At 57.8% G+C, this 19334-nt stretch overlaps 1 protein-coding gene and 1 pseudogene across 5 annotated transcripts in view; one reads left to right on the top strand and one right to left on the bottom strand.

Moving 5' to 3' along the window:
* Positions 1-19334, top strand: part of LOC137380790 (slit homolog 1 protein-like) — a 382190-nt gene that overhangs the window by 294530 nt on the left and 68326 nt on the right. For 4 of the 5 annotated variants that reach the window (XM_068053147.1, XM_068053145.1, XM_068053144.1 and 1 more), the window contains 2 exons: positions 15935-16072; positions 18962-19199. In XM_068053147.1, the coding sequence (XP_067909248.1) occupies positions 15935-16072; positions 18962-19199 (376 nt within the window). The remainder of the gene's footprint in view (positions 1-15934; positions 16073-18961; positions 19200-19334) is intronic. The other variant, XM_068053146.1, reaches the window with a different exon arrangement.
* LOC137380991 (small ribosomal subunit protein eS28 pseudogene) lies at positions 1598-15889 on the bottom strand (annotated as a pseudogene).

Raw genomic sequence — 19334 nt, 5'->3', positions numbered from 1 at the left:
CTCGATGTTTATTTTTCTTCCGTGCCTTCCTTCCACCTGGAAGGGCACCCCTCCTCCACTCTGGAGGCTGTGAAAACCAAAGCCTCCGACACCAACTGAACAGTGTCTGGTGGAGGTGTAGGGCGAGTGGGAGGAGGTGCAGCGGCGCCACCGTGGGCCTCCGAGGTGGACCTGGCGGCCGGGAGGTTGGGGCAGTTCTTACGAACATGCCCCACCCCCTTGCAGACATGGCACCGCACCCTGTCCAAGGTCCAGAAGACGCGGTAGGCCGTCCCCTGGAACTCCACATTGAAGTGGCCCTCTGTAACCTCCTCCCGCGCCAGCTGCATAAATAACTGGCGGCGGAAGGAGTACACATGTCGGAGGCTGTTCTCCCGAAGACCGAGCGGGATTGGGGTGAGCCCTGTCTTTACCTCCCCCAGATGGTGCTGGTAGGGAAGGAGGAGCTCACCAGGAATGAAGGGTGGGACATCCGTCAGAATGACCCATTGCGCAGTGGCCTCCAGGGGGTCCACTGGCAGAAAGGTCCCGCCCACGGTGAGCCCCTTGTTCTGGGCCAGGGACACCGCCCGCTCGGTCTTCAGGAAAAACACCGCCTTCCCTTACACTATTGAGGCAGCAACAGTGGCCGAAGGGCCGACAACCTCAGCCATTGCCTTCACGCGTACCTCTATTGACATATTTGGGTGGACGTAGCTCTTGACCCCATGCTTCGATATTATCAGGTCAAACGGTGACGGGGCAACAGGACGTACAGCTGCAGCAGCATACGTGCGTGAAGGCCCCGCCACCGGTGAAGAGGGGCTGGCATGGGGTCGCAGAGCCACGCCTAACCCCAAGAAACAAAGCAGAGAACAGTTTTCTCTTAAACACAAGCAATATGATGGGGGTTGGGGGGGGGGAATGGGAGTAGAGGAGGATAGGGCTTAAAAGGACAAGGAGAGGATAGGGGATAGGTGGCCGAGTGATGAAAGGGAGAGAAGGCCTGCGAGGACGTTACTGTTCAATTGGTGGTTGGAGCACCTTGCTGCAGAGTCCACACTTCAGTCTTCCAGTTAGGGTAGGGCTTTTCGCCCGGGTCGGCTAGAGCCGCCCGGTTCTCTCCTTTTTCTTCTGTTCGATAAAGATTGTCTTCAGCCGGGCAGCTCCAGCCGTCCCAAGCCACACAGTTTGGGGTGGGGAGGGAGCCCCTTTTGTGCAGGATGGAAGATAAACACAAGAGCAAATACAGGAGCTCCCTTTAGAATTTGGCAGCCCCACCCCTGGATCTTCTGGTGCCTCCTCCCTCCCCCAACAGTCCAAACAACAAACAGTTCTCTGGTGCTCCAACACCCACCTCTCCAAAATGACTTGCAGGTCACCTTTGTCCTTGAATAAAGTACAACAGTTCCACAGTTAAAGTTGTAAATGCTGCTGTCTCCACTCCAGTTACTGCACTCCAGTTGCAGGTGCAGCTGCTCCCCCTGGTTGCAGACAGGAAGTGCTTCCCAAATTGCCCAGCCAATCCCATTTTTTTTTCATTATTAGCCGTTTATTGTTCCAGTTTGTCAAAAAAAGTTGTGTAATTGTCCGCAACCAGTTATTTAGATAGAGGCTTCAGTTGGCATCAGTTTTGTAGATTTGTTATCATAATCGTCTTGTTTCACGCTCAGACTGCAAAAGTGTGAGCACATCTCCCTCACGGACTGGTCCTTTCACGTTTCGAATGATGGAACGGTTGCTATCATCCATAAATTCTACACGGACCTGAGTACACTGTCCCTGGGAACCAGTCCTTCCAAGAACTTTGGTAACCCGCGCAGGTACCTGTCCTGGGAGTGTTTGATGTGGACAGTGTAGAGGGAGCTTTACTCTGTATCTAACCCCGTTTTTTTTTGATGGGGGACAGTGTCGAGGGAGCTTTACTCTGTATCTAACCCCCGTACTGTACCTGTCCTGGGAGTGTTTGATGGGGACAGTGCAGAGGGAACTTTACTCTGTATCTAACCCTGTTTTTTTTTTTTTTCTTTTTAAGGTGGCCTTTATACCCCAGGCCCCTTTTATATTTTCATGTTGAGAGGGCCTTTATTCCTCAGGCCCCCTTTATATACATATTTACATTTTTTTTTTAAATAACTTTATTTAAAACCAGATAAATAAACGAAAAACTCAAATTAAAATGCCATTCTCGGCGTCGACAATGCACTCCAGTCCCTGCGGTGCCCACCGGTCGCGGAAGGCCTCAAGCGTACCGCCGGACACCGCATGCTCCTTCTCCAGGGACACCCGGGCGCGAATGTAACCGCGGAAGAGGGGCAGGCAATCGGGGAGGACGGAACCCCCGACGGCCCGCAACCTGGACCTGTGAATTGCCACCTTGGCCAGGCCCAGGAGCAGACCGACGAGGAGATCCTCCTCCCGGCCCAAGCCCCTCCGCACCGGGTGCCCAAAGATCAGGAGCGTGGGACTGAAGTGCAGCCAGAATTTGAGGAGCAGCCCCTTCAGATACTCAAATAGGGGCTGCAACCTCGCACACTCCGTATAAACGTGGAACACGGACTCGTCCAGGCCGCAGAAAGTACAGCTGGCCTGGGAGTCCGTGAACCTACTTAAAAGCCTATTGCACGGGACTGCTCTGTGCAGCACCCTCCACCCCAGGTCCCCGATGTAAAGGGGGAAGACTCCCGCGTAGAGAGACCTCCATCGGGGTTTCCCCTCGCCGCCAGATGGCAACGCGGACCGCCAGGGCGTGTCCGGCCGGCTGACGAGGGCGAGGAAGTGGAGAGTGTGCAGGAGCAGCCCGTACAGGAAACCCCTCCGCGCCGATTGGAATGGCACGGAGGGCATTTCCGAGAGGCGGCTCGGGTTGTGCGGGACCGGCTCCCGAGGAGGGTTTCGGGGCCTGGGTCCGATGAGCAGTTCCGGCCGAGCGGGAGTCAGCTCGGCCGGGATCGCTCCGCACTCCCGAGCCCCCTCGCCACCCGCAGTGAGGGGCGCCCCGGGGGTTTCGGCTACTCCTCCGCCCGCCGGACCGTCCCCGGAGTCGGCCGCCCGGACAGCCGAGGCGCTCTCCTCCGCCGGCGGGGGAGCGCCCTGACTGGAGGCGACCATGTTCCAGACTCGGAAAAGATCCCGGTAAAAGACAGGCAACTCCCTCAGAGAGGCGCGGCTAACGGACTCCACCGGGAGCTGCGTGTCGTCTTGAAGGCAGTGACACTGGCGGAAAAAATACGTCGCCAGCGCACACCATCTGGGAGGACGCTCGACGTACAGGTATCTCTGCAGGGTCCGAAGGCGGAGAGTCGCAGCCTGGGTGCGGACGCACACCAGCGACTGACCGCCCTCCTCGATCGGGAGACTCAGGACCGCGGCAGAGACCCAGTGTTTCCTCTTGCCCCAGAAGAAATCGACGAGTTTCTTCTGCATCTTGGTGGCAAATACAGGGGGCGGGGCCAAAGTGACCAACCGGTACCACAGCATGGAGGCCACCAGTTGGTTTATGACCAATGCTCGGCCCCTGTAGGAAAGCACTCGGAGCAGTCCTGTCCAGCGCCCCAGCCGAGCGGTGACTTTCGCCTCCAACTCCTGCCAGTTTGCCGGCCAGGCTTCCTCAGCGGGGCTAAGGTGGACTCCCAGATAGAGGAGGTGCGTGGTGCTCCACGCAAAAGGTGTCATCTCCTCCGGCAGGGAGTCCACCCGCCACTGACCAACCAGGAGTCCGGAACATTTCTCCCAATTGATCCTCGCGGAGGACGCGGCAGAAAAGGTCTGCTGGCAGTCGCGCATCCTCCGCAAGTCAACGGGATCTGTGATTGCGAGGAGCACGTCGTCGGCGTAAGCCGAGAGGACGACCCGCATGGCCGGCTCGCGCAGAGCCAATCCCGTCAACCTCCTGCGAAGCAGGCACAGGAAGGGCTCCACGCAGATGGTATACAATTGGCCGGACATGGGGCACCCCTGACGCACTCCTCTCCCAAATCGAAGGGGCGCCGTCAAGGACCCGTTAACTTTGACTAGACACTCTGCGGCGGCGTATAAAAGTCGGACCCGGGCCACGAAATGCGGCCCGAGTCCGAAAGCGCGCAGAGTCCCGAAAAGGTATTCGTGATCCACCCTGTCGAACGCCTTCTCCTGATCGAGGGAGAGAAAGGCGACCGACTGACCAGTCCTCTGGGAAAGATGGATCAGGTCCCGGACCAGGTGGATGTTGTCCTGGATGGACCGGCCCGGGACCGTGTAGGACTGGTCGGGGTGGATCATGTGGGCCAGCACGGAGCCCAGGCGGGTAGACATAGCCCGGGCAAAGATCTTATAATCCGTGCTGAGGAGGGAGACCGGACGCCAGTTTTTAAGCAGGCGGAGATCGCCCCTCTTCGGCAGCAGGACGATGACCGCCCTGCGCCACGAGAGGGGCATCTCCCCGGTCGCCAGGCTTTCCCCCAGGACCCGCGCGTAATCGTCCCCCAGGACGTCCCAGAACGCCCTGAGGAACTCCACGGTCAACCCATCCAGCCCTGGGGATTTGCCCCTCGAGAGCTGGTGGAGGGCGCCAGTCAGCTCCGCCAACGTGAGCGGAGCCTCCAATCCTTCGGCGCCCTCCGGGCTGACCTGCGGCAGGTCCTCCCACAAAACTCTGCGCGCATCCTCGCTGGACGGATCCGGAGAGAACAACGCACTGTAATACGTCCGGACCAGGAGGCCCATTCCCTCCGGATCCGTGATGGAGGATCCGTCGTCGGCCAGCAGCTCGACGAGCTGCTTACGGACCCCCCGCCATTTTTCCAGCGAGTAGAAGAAGGGTGAGGCGCGGTCCAAATCTTCCAGGATCTGGATCCGCGACCTCACGTACGCGCCTCGGGACCCTATGAGCTGCAGGTTCCTCAGCGCGCCCTTCTTCTCTTTGTACGCCTGCCACAGGGCCGGGTCCGCGACGGCATGACCGAGGCGGGATTCCAAGTCGAGCACCTCCCTCTCTAGGCGCCCGATCTCGGCCTCCCGCCTCTTGGTCGACCCCTTCGCGTACTCCTGACAGAAGACACGGATGTGAGTCTTGCCCACATCCCACCATAGCCTCAAGGAGGGGAAGCCCCCCTGCTTCCTTCTCCAGTCGGCCCAGAATCGACAGAACGAGTCCCGAAATCGCACGTCCTCCAGCAGCCGGTTGTTAAAGTGCCAGTACGCGGACCCCGCCCGCGTGCGGAGCGGAGTGAACTCCGGCCACACCAGGTGGTGGTCCGAGCACGGCACCAGCCGCATGGAGGCCGCCGAGACACGGGAGACGTACGCCTGCGAAATGTAGAGGCGGTCGATTCGCGACCCCCCTCCTCCAGACCTCCACGTGAAGGCGCTGGAGTCGGGATGGAGATTCCGCCAGACGTCCACCAAGTTAAGGGAGCTGATCAGTCCCCTCAACTTCTCCACCGACGCTTGGCCGCGCTGGGGACCGGAGCGATCCCCCACCTCGAGGGTGCAGTTAAAATCCCCCCCGAGGATGATGCACTCGCCGCTATCGATGGAGCTCAAGAGAGCGGACACTTCTTCAAAGAAGCGCGCTTGCAAAGCGCCGGGCCTGGGCGCGTACACGTTCACAAAGTGGAGCGGCACGCTACCCAGGCGAACGGCGAGGTGGAGCAAGCGGCCCGGCACTAGCTCCTTGACCCCCAAGATCTCCGGCTGAAAAGTCGGGGCCAACAAGATAGCCACCCCACTAGAAATAGGGGTGAGGTGACTCATGTAGACCCCACCCTGCCACTCCAGGAGCCAGGTGGCTTCGTCTCCCGGAACGGTGTGGGTTTCCTGCAGAAAGCTCACCGCGTATCTCCCTTCCCTAAGGACTGAGAGATTGTGAAATCTGCGGTGAGCCCCTCTGCTGCCGTTGATGTTGAGGCTGGCTATGGTTATCTTCATGTCAAAGGTACGTAAAACCCGTCACCAACAGCTCACTGTGAGGAGGGAGTGGAAGTGCACCTGGCCCTCCACTCCCCCAGCAACCCATTGAGGAACACATTAAAACGGCGCCTCTCAACCAGTTTCACGTCCGCGCGCTTGCCCGCTATCTTAAGGGCGGCACGGACGGACTGGATGATCAGCGCCAGATTCGACCAACGGTCGAGGGCCAGCTGAACTTTATTGCGGCAACCTCTGCAAGCCGCGAGGAAATCCCGGAGTTCCGCCGTGGGGATGAGAGGAGATTCGGTGGGAGGCACGAGGGACTCCACCACCTCACTGGCGATGGAATCAAGATCATCCTCCGTGCCCCGCACCGAATCCCCATCCTCCTCCGGGTCGTCACCGCCAGCGGCCGACACATCCACCACACACTGTGGGGCGGACGTCCCGGCCGCGCCAGCTGGTCCCGCCTCCGTCACGATCCCACCCCCAGGATCGATGGCGGAGGAGTCCTCTCTGGGTTCTATTGTGAAACTGGAGCCTGTAGGCACCAGCGGTTCAGGACCCCCCTCCACCTCCATCCCCAGGCCAATGACTGGTCCAGGGGAGACAGAAGTTCCGGACTCCGGGAAACCAGCCGGAGCCGAGACTGGAGGCGGCGAGAGGAGGCCATCTCCCGCTCCGCCAGCACCCACAGGCCCAGCAGATGGGGCAGCATTCTCAGTTATAACTGGGTCGGGTGTCTCCTGGTTGGTGGTGGACTCCGGCTGGGAGGCCCGACCCTCTGGGGCCTCGCCCTCCCCTTCATTCAGGACACCCGACCCAGTAGCAGTGGCGGAATGGGCGGTTTCCCCAGGCTCCCCCACCACAAGCAGGGCCCCACTTACTCCTTCAGGAGGGGCCTCACGTACCGGGGCCATCCCCTCCCCTCCATCCTGAGGAATAGGGAGCACCTGCCCGGACTTTGCAGCCTTGGTGGTGGCGGTAGGGGGCACCTGAGGACCAGAAACAGGAGGCAGCTCCCCTCCAACAGATGGGCCCTGCACCTCAGGGCCCTGTGTTATTTCTGTGGAGGGGTGCCTTCTCCTCTTTTTCGCACTTGAGCGCGGAGACTCAGAGACCTCCATGTCATCAGAGGCCTCCGCCTCCGCACCCTTTTTCCCTTTTTTAGTCACCCTGGGCCTGAGCCCAGCCCTGGGACAGGTGGATTCCATGGGAATGGGCTTTGGGCTGAGCTCAGGCTCGGGTTGAGTCAAAGTGTCCAGGGGACGCGCCTCACGATGTTTCTTTTTTCCCCGCGTCTTCCTTCCGCTCGGACGGACGCTCCCCTCCCCGCCAGAGGCTGTGAAAACCACAGCCTCCGGAACCGACTGAGCGGTGTCTGTTGGATGTGCGGGGGGAGTGGGAGGAGGTGCTGTGGAACCACTCTGGGCCGCCGAGGTGGAGCTGGCGGCCGGGAGGTTGGGGCAGCTCTTCCGAACATGCCCCACCCCCTTGCAGACGTGGCACCGCGCCCCGTCCGATGTCCAAAAGACGCGGTAGGCCGTCCCCTGGAACTCCACATTAAATTGGCCCTCCGTGTCCTCCTCCCGCGCCAGCTGCATAAATAACTGGCGGCGGAAGGAGTAGACATGTTGGAGGCTGTGCTCCCGAAGACCAAGCCGGACTGGGGTGATCCCCGACCTCACCTCCCCCAGATGGTGCAGGTGGGGGAGGAGGAGCTCACTGGGAATGAAGGGTGGGACGTTGGACAACATTATCCGATGCGCAGTGGCCCCCAGAGGGTCCACTGGCAGGAAGGTCCCCCCCACAGTGAGCCCTTTACTCAGGGCCAGGGACACCGCCCGCTCGGTCTTCAAAAAGAACACAGCCTTCCCATACATCTTTGAGGCCGCAACAATGGCCGAGGGGCCGACAACCACGGCCATTGCCTTAACGCAGGCCTCAATAGACATGTTGGGGTGGGGATAGCTCTTCACCCCATGGCTGCATGTCAATAATTTAAAGGGTGTCGGGGCCACGTGGGCAGCCACAGAAGCTGCAGCTGCGTAGGTAGTAGAGGGCCCCGCCACCGGTGATGAAGGGCTTGCCATGGGTCCAAGAGCTAAACCCACCCCAAATTGTGGACTTGCACACTAATAACAGATTCACAGAAAAATTTGAAAAGACAAACAAACAAACAACAGGTTAGTGGAGAGGCTGAGGTAATAGAGGAGAGGCAAAGGCAGGCTGGAAGGGATGACTTGCTTTCTGGAGGTGGTGCTCACAGTACACTTAAAACAGTCTTTGAAGTTGGTCTTCCGGTCTTCTGGTTGGGGGAGTCGTCTTCACCTGGGTCAGCTGAAGCTGCCCAGGCACTATCTATCCCCTTCCGTCTGTTTAGCTGGGCAGCTTCAGCTGACCCAGGCTTGGCAATTGGGGTGGGGAGGGAGCTTTCCTGTGTGCTTTTGCAGCAGCACAGATTCCTGTTGAATTGGCAGCCCCACCCCTTGTTGTTCCAGCCACTTGTTCCTCCCCCAACAGTCTAAAGTAAATTACTGGTGTTCAGCACCCACCTCCAGACAAAGCCTTGTTTCCAACAAAAAAAGAATGTCACTTTCTTCTCTTTTAAAGGTGATTGTTGTTGGAGTTTTCCTCTGCTTGTTTGTAGAAGCTCTCCCTTGCTCAGTGCAGCTCCTCTCTCCACCTCTGCAACCTCCAACTGCCACCAGCACTGTCAGCTGCACCTCGTTGATGCACTCAGGCTCCCAAATCAGTGGGCAGCCAATCCCAGTGCTGGACCTGTCCTGGGAGTGTTTGATGGGGACAGTGTAGAGGGAGCTTTACTCTGTATCTAACCCCGTTTTTTTTTTTTTTTCGGCAGGCAATCCCCGTTTTTTTTTTTTTCTTTTTTTTTTACTCTGTATCTAACACCCGTACTGTACCTGTCCTGTGGAGTGTTTGATGGGACAATGTAGAGGGAGCTTTACTCAGTATCTAACCCCGTACTGTACCTGTCCTGGGGAGTGTTTGATGGGGGACAGTGTAGAGGGAGCTTTACTCTGTATCTAACCCCGTGCTGTACCTGTCCTGGGGAGTGTTTGATGGGGACAGTGTAGAGGGAGATTTACTCTGTATCTAACCCCGTTTTTTTTTTTTTTTTTGGCAGCAGCCAATCCAGTTTTTTTTTTTTTTTATTTTTTTTTTTCCAAGGTGACCTTTATAACCCAGGCCCCTTTTATATTTTTCACATCGAGGGGGCCTTTATCCCTCAGGCCCCCTTTATGTACATATTTACAGTTTTAAAATAACTTTATTAAAACAGATAAATAAACAAAAAAACTCAAATTAAAATGCCATTCTCGGCATCGACGATGCACTCCAGTCCCTGCGGTGCCCACCGGTCGCGGAAGGCCTCAAGCGTACCGGCGGACACCGCATGCTCCTTTTCCAGGGACACCCGGGCGCGAACGTAACCGCGGAAGAGGGGCAGGCAATCGGGGAGGACGGACCCCCCGACGGCCCGCAACCTGGACCTGTGAATTGCCACCTTGGCCAGGCCCAGGAGCAGACCGACGAGGAGATCCTCCTCCCGGCCCGAGCCCCTCCGCACCGGGTGCCCAAAGATCAGGAGCGTGGGACTGAAGTGCAGCCAGAATTTGAGGAGCAGCCCCTTCAGATACTCAAATAGGGGCTGCAACCTCGCACACTCCGTATAAATGTGGAACACGGACTCGTCCAGGCCGCAGAAAGTACAGGTGGCCTGGGAGTCCGTGAACCTACTTAAAAGCCTATTGCACGGGACTGCTCTGTGCAGCACCCTCCACCCCAGGTCCCCGATGTAAAGGGGGAAGACTCCCGCGTAGAGAGACCTCCATCGGGGTTTCCCCTCGCCGCCAGATGGCAACGCGGACCGCCAGGGCGTGTCCGGCCGGCTGACGAGGGCGAGGAAGTGGAGAGTGTGCAGGAACAGCCCGTACAGGAAACCCCTCCGCGCCGATTGGAATGGCACGGAGGGCATTTCCGAGAGGCGGCTCGGGTTGTGCGGGACCGGCTCCCGAGGAGGGTTTCGGGGCCTGGGTCCGATGAGCAGTTCCGGCCGAGCGGGGGTCAGCTCGGCCGGGATCGCTCCGCACTCCCGAGCCCCCTCGCCACCCGCAGTGAGGGGCGCCCCGGGGGTTTCGGCTACTCCTCCGCCCGCCGGACCGTCCCCGGAGTCGGCCGCCCGGACAGCCGAGGCGCTCTCCTCCGCCGGCGGGGGAGCGCCCTGACTGGAAGCGACCATGTTCCAGACTCGGAAAAGATCCCGGTAAAAGACAGGCAACTCCCTCAGAGAGGCGCGGCTAACGGACTCCACCGGGAGCTGCGTGTCGTCTTGAAGGCAGTGACACTGGCGGAAAAAATACGTCGCCAGCGCACACCATCTGGGAGGACGCTCGACGTACAGGTATCTCTGCAGGGTCCGAAGGCGGAGAGTCGCAGCCTGGGTGCGGACGCACACCAGCAACTGACCGCCCTCCTCGATCGGGAGACTCAGGACTGCGGCAGAGACCCAGTGTTTCCTCTTGCCCCAGAAGAAATCGACGAGTTTCTTCTGGATCTTGGTGGCAAATACAGGGGGCGGGGCCAAAGTGACCAACCGGTACCACAGCATGGAGGCCACCAGTTGGTTTATGACCAACGCTCGGCCCCTGTAGGAAAGCACTCGGAGCAGTCCTGTCCAGCGCCCCAGCCGAGCGGTGACTTTCGCCTCCAACTCCTGCCAGTTTGCCGGCCAGGCTTCCTCAGCGGGGCTAAGGTGGACTCCCAGATAGAGGAGGTGCGTGGTGCTCCACGCAAAAGGTGTCATCTCCTCCGGCAGGGAGTCCACCCGCCACTGACCAACCAGGAGTCCGGAACATTTCTCCCAATTGATCCTCGCGGAGGACGCGGCAGAAAAGGTCTGCTGGCAGTCGCGCATCCTCCGCAAGTCAACGGGATCTGTGATTGCGAGGAGCACGTCGTCGGCGTAAGCCGAGAGGACGACCCGCATGGCCGGCTCGCGCAGAGCCAATCCCGTCAACCTCCTGCGAAGCAGGCACAGGAAGGGCTCCACGCAGATGGTATACAATTGGCCGGACATGGGGCACCCCTGACGCACTCCTCTCCCAAATCGAAGGGGCGCCGTCAAGGACCCGTTAACCTTGATTAGACACTCTGCGGCGGCGTATAAAAGTCGGACCCGGGCCACGAAATGCGGCCCGAGTCCGAAAGCGCGCAGAGTCCCGAAAAGGTAATCGTGATCCACCCTGTCGAACGCCTTCTCCTGATCGAGGGAGAGAAAGGCGACCGACTGACCAGTCCTCTGGGAAAGATGGATCAGGTCCCGGACCAGGTGGATGTTGTCCTGGATGGACCGGCCCGGGACCGTGTAGGACTGGTCGGGGTGGATCATGTGGGCCAGCACGGAGCCCAGGCGGGTAGACATAGCCCGGGCAAAGATCTTATAATCCGTGCCGAGGAGGGAGACCGGACGCCAGTTTTTAAGCAGGCGGAGATCGCCCCTCTTCGGCAGCAGGACGATGACCGCCCTGCGCCACGAGAGGGGCATCTCCCCGGTCGCCAGGCTTTCCCCCAGGACCCCCGCGTAATCGTCCCCCAGGACATCCCAGAACGCCCTGAGGAACTCCACGGTCAACCCATCCAGCCCTGGGGATTTGCCCCTCGAGAGCTGGTGGAGGGCGCCAGTCAGCTCCGCCAACGTGAGCGGAGCCTCCAATCCTTCGGCGCCCTCCGGGCTGACCTGCGGCAGGTCCTCCCACAAAACTCTGCGCGCATCCTCACTGGACGGATCCGGAGAGAACAACGCACTGTAATACGTCCGGACCAGGAGGCCCATTCCCTCCGGATCCGTGATGGAGGATCCGTCGTCGGCCAGCAGCTCGACGAGCTGCTTACGGACCCCCCGCCATTTTTCCAGCGAGTAGAAGAAGGGTGAGGCGCGGTCCAAATCTTGCAGGATCTGGATCCGCGACCTCACGTACGCGCCTCGGGACCCTATGAGCTGCAGGTTCCTCAGCGCGCCCTTCTTCTCTTTGTACGCCTGCCACAGGGCCGGGTCCGCGACGGCATGACCGAGGCGGGATTCCAAGTCGAGCACCTCCCTCTCAAGGCGCCCGATCTCGGCTTCCCGCCTTTTGGTCGACCCCTTCGCGTACTCCTGACAGAAGACGCGGATGTGAGTCTTGCCCACATCCCACCATAGCCTCAAGGAGGGGAAGCCCCCCTGCTTCCTTCTCCAGTCGGCCCAGAATCGACAGAACGAGTCCCGAAATCGCACGTCCTCCAGCAGCCGGTTGTTAAAGTGCCAGTACGCGGACCCCGCCCGCGTGCGGAGCGGAGTGAACTCCGCCCACACCAGGCGGTGGTCCGAGCACGGCACCAGCCGCATGGAGGCCGCCGAAACGCGGGAGACGTACGCCTGCGAAATGTAGAGGCGGTCGATTCGCGACCCCCCTCCTCCAGACCTCCACGTGAAGGCGCTGGAGTCGGGATGGAGATTCCGCCAGACGTCCACCAAGTTAAGGGAGCTGATCAGTCCCCTCAACTTCTCCACCGACGCTTGGCCGCGCTGGGGACCGGAGCGATCCCCCACCTCGAGGGTGCAGTTAAAATCCCCCCCGAGGATGATGCACTCGCCGCTATCGATGGAGCTCAAGAGAGCGGACACTTCTTCAAAGAAGCGCGCTTGCAACGCGCCGGGCCTGGGCGCGTACACGTTCACAAAGTGGAGCGGCACGCTACCCAGGCGAACGGCGAGGTGGAGCAAGCGGCCCGGCACTAGCTCCTTGACCCCCAAGATCTCCGGCTGAAAAGTCGGGGCCAACAAGATAGCCACCCCACTAGAAATAGGGGTGAGGTGACTCATGTAGACCCCACCCTGCCACTCCAGGAGCCAGGTGGCTTCGTCTCCCGGAACGGTGTGGGTTTCCTGCAGAAAGCTCACCGCGTATCTCCCTTCCCTAAGGACTGAGAGATTGTGAAATCTGCGGTGAGCCCCTCTGCTGCCGTTGATGTTGAGGCTGGCTATGGTTATCTTCATGTCAAAGGTACTTAAAACCCGTCACCAACAGCTCACTGTGAGGAGGGAGTGGAAGTGCACCTGGCCCTCCACTCCCCCAGCAACCCATTGAGGAACACATTAAAACGGCGCCTCTCAACCAGTTTCACGTCCGCGCGCTTGCCCGCTATCTTAAGGGCGGCACGGACGGACTGGATGATCAGCGCCAGATTCGACCAACGGTCGAGGGCCAGCTGAACTTTATTGCGGCAACCCCTGCAAGCCGCGAGGAAATCCCGGAGTTCCGCCGTGGGGATGAGAGGAGATTCGGTGGGAGGCACGAGGGACTCCACCACCTCACTGGCGATGGAATCAAGATCATCCTCCGTGCCCCGCACCGAATCCCCATCCTCCTCCGGGTCGTCACCGCCAGCGGCCGACACATCCACCACACACTGTGGGGCGGACGTCCCGGCCGCGCCAGCTGGTCCCGCCTCCGTCACGATCCCACCCCCAGGATCGATGGCGGAGGAGTCCTCTCTGGGTTCTATTGTGAAACTGGAGCCTGTAGGCACCAGCGGTTCAGGACCCCCCTCCACCTCCGTCCCCAGGGCAATGAGTGGTCCAGGGGAGACAGAAGTTCCCGACTCCGGGAAACCAGCCGGAGCCGAGATTGGAGGCGGAGGGAGGAGGCTATCTCCCGCTCCGCCAGCACCCACAGGCCCAGCAGGTGGGGCAGCATTCTCAGTTATAACTGGGTCGGGTGTCTCCTGGTTGGTGGTGGACTCCGGCTGGGAGGCCCGACCCTCTGGGGCCTCGCCCTCCCCTTCATTCAGGACACCCGACCCAGTAGCAGTGGCAGAATGGGCGGCTTCCCCAGGCTCCCCCACCACAAGCAGGGCCCCACTTACTCCTTCAGTAGGGGCCTCATGTACCGGGGCCATCCCCTTCCCTCCATCCTGAGGAATTGGGAGCACCTGCCCGGACTTTGCAGCCTTGGTGGTGGCGGTAGGGGAAACCTGGGGACCCGAAACAGGAGACAGCTCCCCTCCAACAGATGGGCCCTGCGCCTCAGGGCCCCTTGTTACCTCTGTGGAGGGGTGCCTTCTCCTCTTTTTCCCAGTTGTGTGCGGAGGCTCAGAGACCTCCATATCATCAGAGGCCTCCACCTCCACACTCTCCTTTTTTTTATTCACCCTGGGCCTGAGCCCAGCCCTGGGGCAAGTTGACTTCCCGAGATCGGGCCTTGGGCTGAGCTCAGGCTCGGGTAGTGTCACGATATCCAGGGGACGCGCCTCTCGATGTTTATTTCTCCTCCGCGCCTTCCTTCCACTTGGACGGTCACCCCCCTCCCTGCCGGAGGCCGTGAAAACCACAGCCTCCGGTACCGACTGAATGGTATCTGGTGGTGGTGTAGTGGGGGTGGGAGGAGGTGCAGCGTCGCCACCCTGGGCCGCTGAGTTGGAGTTGGCAGCCGGGAGGTTGGGGCAGTTCTTACGAACATGCCCCACCCCCTTACAGACATGGCACCGCACCCCGTCCAAGGTCCAGAAGACGCGGTAGGCCGTCCCCTGGAATTCTACATTGAAGTGGCCCTCTGTCACCTCCTCCCGCGCCAGCTGCATGAATAACTGGCGGCGGAAGGAGTAGACGTGTCGGAGGCTGTTCTCCCGAAGACCGAGCGGGACTGGGGTGAGCCCCGTCTTTACCTCCCCCAGATGGTGCAGGTGGGGAAGGAGGAGCTCACCAGGGATGAAGGGTGGGACATTGGATAAAATGAGCCTTTGCGCAGTGGCCTCCAGGGGGTCCACTGGCAGAAAGGTCCCGCCCACGGTGAGCCCCTTGCTCAGAGCCAGGGACACCGCCCGCTCGGTCTTCAGGAAAAACACTGCCTTCCCGTACATTTTAGAGGCTGCAACAATGGCCGAAGGGCCGACAACCTCGGCCATTGCTTTCACGCATGCCTCTATAGTCATGTTCGGGTGGACGTAGCTCTTGACCCCATGCTTCGTTGTTAATAAAGCAAAAGGTGACGGGGCAACAGGTGCAGCTGCAGCAGCCGCAGCAGCATATGAACGGGAAGGCCCCGCCACCGGCGAAGAGGGGCTTGCCATGGGGTCTAAGAGCTACGTCCACCCCCAAGAAACAAAACAAATTTACACAATTTTTAAAAAAAAGCAAACTTTAAACAAGGTGGAGTGGGAGTAGAGGAGGATGGGGTAGGATGGTAAAGGAAATGGGGAGGATAGGTGACTGAGGCGACTGAGTGGAGGAAGGGAGAGAAAGGCTGAAAAGGATGTTTGTTCCAACTGCCAGTTGGAGCACCTTTATAACAATTAGTCCAAAACTGTTTGTTGTCTTCCAGTTGGGGGAGGCTTCTTCGCCCGGGACGGCTGGAGCCGCCCGGTACTCTCCTCTTCTGATTTTAACAAGACAGTCTTCACCCGGGCAACTCCAGCTGTCCCGAGCAGGCAGTTGGGGTGGGGAGGGAGCTCCCTGTGTGCAAACACCAATACAAACACAGGGGCCCCTACTGGATTTGGCTGCCCCACCCCTGAGTCTTCAGGCCTCTTCTCCCTCCCCCAAACAGTTTAAACTTCAGAGTCTTTCAGGTGCCCTGACACCCACCTTTCCAGAAAAATTGCAGCCTTCCTTGATGGTTTCCCTCCACTCTGTATTCACCTTTCTCCAGTCTCTCTCCCCAGTTGCTGCAGTCTCCACTCTCCACTCTGCAGTTGCTGCAGCACAGGTGCAGCTGCTCCCCCTGATTGCTGGCAGGAAGTGCTCCAAATTGACCAGCCAATCCCTGTGCTGTACCTGTCCAGGGAGTGTTTGATGGGGACAGTGTAGAGGGAGATTTACTCTGTATCTAACCCCGTGCTGTACCTGTCCTGGGAGTATTTGATGGGGACAATGTAGAGGGATCTTTACTCTGTATCTAACATGTCGGAAATTGCAGGTGTGAGGTTGGGTCCTATATTTTTTCACTGGGTCCCAGCTCATCCCAATCCTAATCCCCTGACGTAATCCTGGTGCCGTGTTTTGTAGGTGCGAGTGTAATTCCGGGTATGTTGGAGATAACTGCAGTGTTCCCATTGACAACTGTCAGGATCACAAGTGTCAGGGGAATGGTGTCTGCATGGATGGAATCAATGGCTATACCTGTTTGTGCTCGGCAGGTTACAGGTGAGTGACGACAACCATTTCACCAGCTCAGAGTCGTGCAATGTAATGACATCTGATTCTTACAATGTATGTCACCAGCACCCGTCTGGAAAAGAGACTTGCATTTATATAGCGCCTTTCACAACCTCAGCGCTTTACAGCCAATGAAATACTTTTGAAGTGTAGTCACTGTTATGTAAGAAACATGGCGGCCAATTTGTGCACAGCAAGCTCCCACAAACAGAAAGGTGAGAATGATCAGTTCATCTATTTTAGTGATGTTGGTTGAAGAATAACTACTGATCAGGGCACCAGGGAGAACCAGCCTCATCTTCTTTGAATAGTGCTGTGGGATCTTTTGCGTGTGAGAGGGCCGAGGGCCCCGGTTTAATGTCTCAACCAAAAACCGGCAGCTTCGACAGTGCAGCACTCCCTCAATACTGCACCGGGAGTGTCGGCCTGGAATGTGGGTTCAAGTTTCTGGAGTGGGATGTGAACCCACAACCTTCTGTCTCAGTACCCCCTACAGAACCACAGAAGGGTGGCACAGTGGCGCAGTGGTTAGCACCGCAGCCTCACAGCTCCAGGGACCCGGGTTCGATTCTGGGTACTGCCTGTGCGGAGTTTGCAAGTTCTCCCTGTGACCGCGTGGGTTTCCTCCAGGTGCTCCGGTTTCCTCCCACAGCCAAAGACTTGCAGGTTGATAGGTAAATTGGCCATTGTAAATTGCTCCTAGTGTAGGTAGGCAGTCGGAGAATTGAGGGAAGGTGGGGATGTGGTAGGAATATGGGATTAATGTAGGATTAGTATAAATGGGTGGTTGATGGTCAGCACAGACTCAGTGGGCCGAAGGGCCTGTTTCAGTGCTCGATCTCTCTATGATACTTTGAGGAGGTAATGACATTAGAGATATTAATAAAACAGTTACAGTCGGCAGCCTTTGATACATCAGCTGACATCCAAAAATGACATTCTCCAGGTGGGACATATCAGCCAGCTCCTGATCACTATGCACAGTCCTTGCAGGAACTGCCTCAGTGCATACATTAGGTGACTCCTCCTGCAGTGGAATAGCCCTCTCCACTCACTAGGATCGCACATGATGAAGGACCCACAGGTTCAGAACGTGTGTCCAGTGATCAGCTGAGTGGTACAGACAGGGAGGCCCAGGGTTTGATGCCCGCAATGTGTGTTAAACTAGCCAGTCCCGAGCTGTGGGCTGGCAATGGGGAGGATTCAATTGGACCAGCAAGGGCCGAGGATCCTGCTCCTGGCTACTGTCCAGTATCCCTGCTGTGGCCTCAATTGTACGATGGTTACGTTACTGGACTAATGATCCAGACAACGAGAGTTCAGATCCCACCATGGCAGTTGACAATTCGAATTCAGTTTTTAAAAAAACCTGGAAATAAAAAACCAGTAAAAGTGACCATGAAGCTATGAGATTGTCATTAAAAAAAAAACCTGGTTCACTAATGTCCTTTCAGGAAGGGAATCTGCCATCCTTACCTGGTCTGGCCTACATGTGATTCAGACCCACAGCAATGTGGTTGATTCTGAAATGCCCTGTGAAATTTCCGAGCAAGCCTCTCAGTTGTATCTCACCACCATCTTCTCAAGGAGACAATTAGGGATGGACAATAAATGCTGACCTTGCCAGTGATGCTCACATCCTGAGAATGAATCATAATTTCCGAAACATACAACAGAACAAAGGTTGATTTATCATCAGCACCTTTACTGTAAGACTTTCCAAGAGGCTGCACAGGAGCGATTATCAAACAAAATTTGACACTGAGCCACATAAGGAGATATTAGGACAGGTGACCAAAAGCTTGGTCAAAGAGGTAGGTTTTAAGGAGTATCTTAAAGGAGGAGAGAGAAGCGGAGAGGTTTTCAGAGAGAATTACAGTGGTCAGCACCGCAGCCTCACAGCTCCAGCGACCCGGGTTCGATTCTGGGTACTGCCTGTGCGGAGTTTGCAAGTTCTCCCTGTGTCTGCGCGGGTTTTCTCCGGGTGCTCCAGTTTCCTCCCACAGCCAAAGACTTGCAGGTTGATGGGTAAATTGGCCATTACAAATTGCCCCTAGTGTAGGTAGGTGGTAGGAGAATTGAGGGAAGGTGGGGATGTGAGAGAGAAACGGGATTAATGTAGGATTAGTATAAATGGGTGGTTGATGGTCGGCACAGACTCGTTGGGCCGAAGGGCCTGTTTCCGTGCTGTATCTCTGACTCTGTGAGCTTAGGGCCCAGGCAGCTGGAGGCACGGCCACCAATAGTGGAGTGATTAAAATTGGGGATGCACTAGAGGCCAGATTTGGAGGAGCACTGAGATGTTGGAAGGTTGTAGGGCTGGAGGAGGTTACAGAGATAGGGAGGGTTGTAGGGGCTGGAGGAGGTTACAGAGATAGGGAGGGTTGTAGGGGCTGGAGGAGGTTACAGAGATAGGGAGGGTTGTAGGGGCTGGAGGAGGTTACAGAGATAGGGAGGGTTGTAGGGGCTGGAGGAGGTTACAGAGATAGGGAGGGTTGTAGGGGCTGGAGGGATTTGAACATGAGGATGAGAATTTAAAAATCGAGGCGTTCTTTGACTGGGAGCCAATGGAGGTCAGTGAGCAGAGGGTGATGGATGAAAATGACTTGATGTGAGTTAGGATATGGAGCAGCAAAGCTCAGGTTTAGAGATAGGGAGGAGCAACTCAATCAACGGCCAATGTTAAGGCTCACACGTGACAAAGGAACACTTGGGTGAGTTATGAGAGGGTCTGTGGGATGATATCCCAGCAAACGGAAGGGAAATTGCAGTATTTGAGCAAATGCAAGGGTAGTTTGTGACGATGTTGTGTTCTTTATCAGCTCCTATCTGTACTGTGCCCTCTATTTCTGTCTGTGTCTCTCTGTCTCCCTCCAGTGGCCGTTTCTGTGAGCTCCCCTCCCAGGCCTCCCCAGCTCCTGTCCAGTGCCAAATGCAGGATTGCCTCAATGGCGGGCAGTGTGTGAACATTGGAGCCCGCACTCTGTGCCAGTGTCTGCCCGGCTTCGGAGGGGCACGGTGTGACAAGCTGGTCAGCGTCAACTTTGTGGATCGGGACTCCTACCTCCAGTTCACCGAGCTCAAGAACTGGCCTCGCGCTAACATCTCGCTGCAGGTAAATGTGAAGAGGAGAGTGAGAAGCGATCTCATTGAAATGTGTAAATTCCTGGAGGGCCTGAAACGATAGGCACTGAGAGGCTGTTTCCCCTGGCTGGGGAATCTAGGACATGGGGGCACAGTCTCAGGAGAA

This window comes from Heterodontus francisci, chromosome 20 (genome assembly GCF_036365525.1).
Source record: "Heterodontus francisci isolate sHetFra1 chromosome 20, sHetFra1.hap1, whole genome shotgun sequence".
In the NCBI taxonomy this organism is placed as follows: Eukaryota; Metazoa; Chordata; class Chondrichthyes; order Heterodontiformes; family Heterodontidae; genus Heterodontus; species Heterodontus francisci.
Note: the sequence above shows the minus strand (reverse complement) of the source record. Positions and strands in the feature narration are given on the sequence as shown.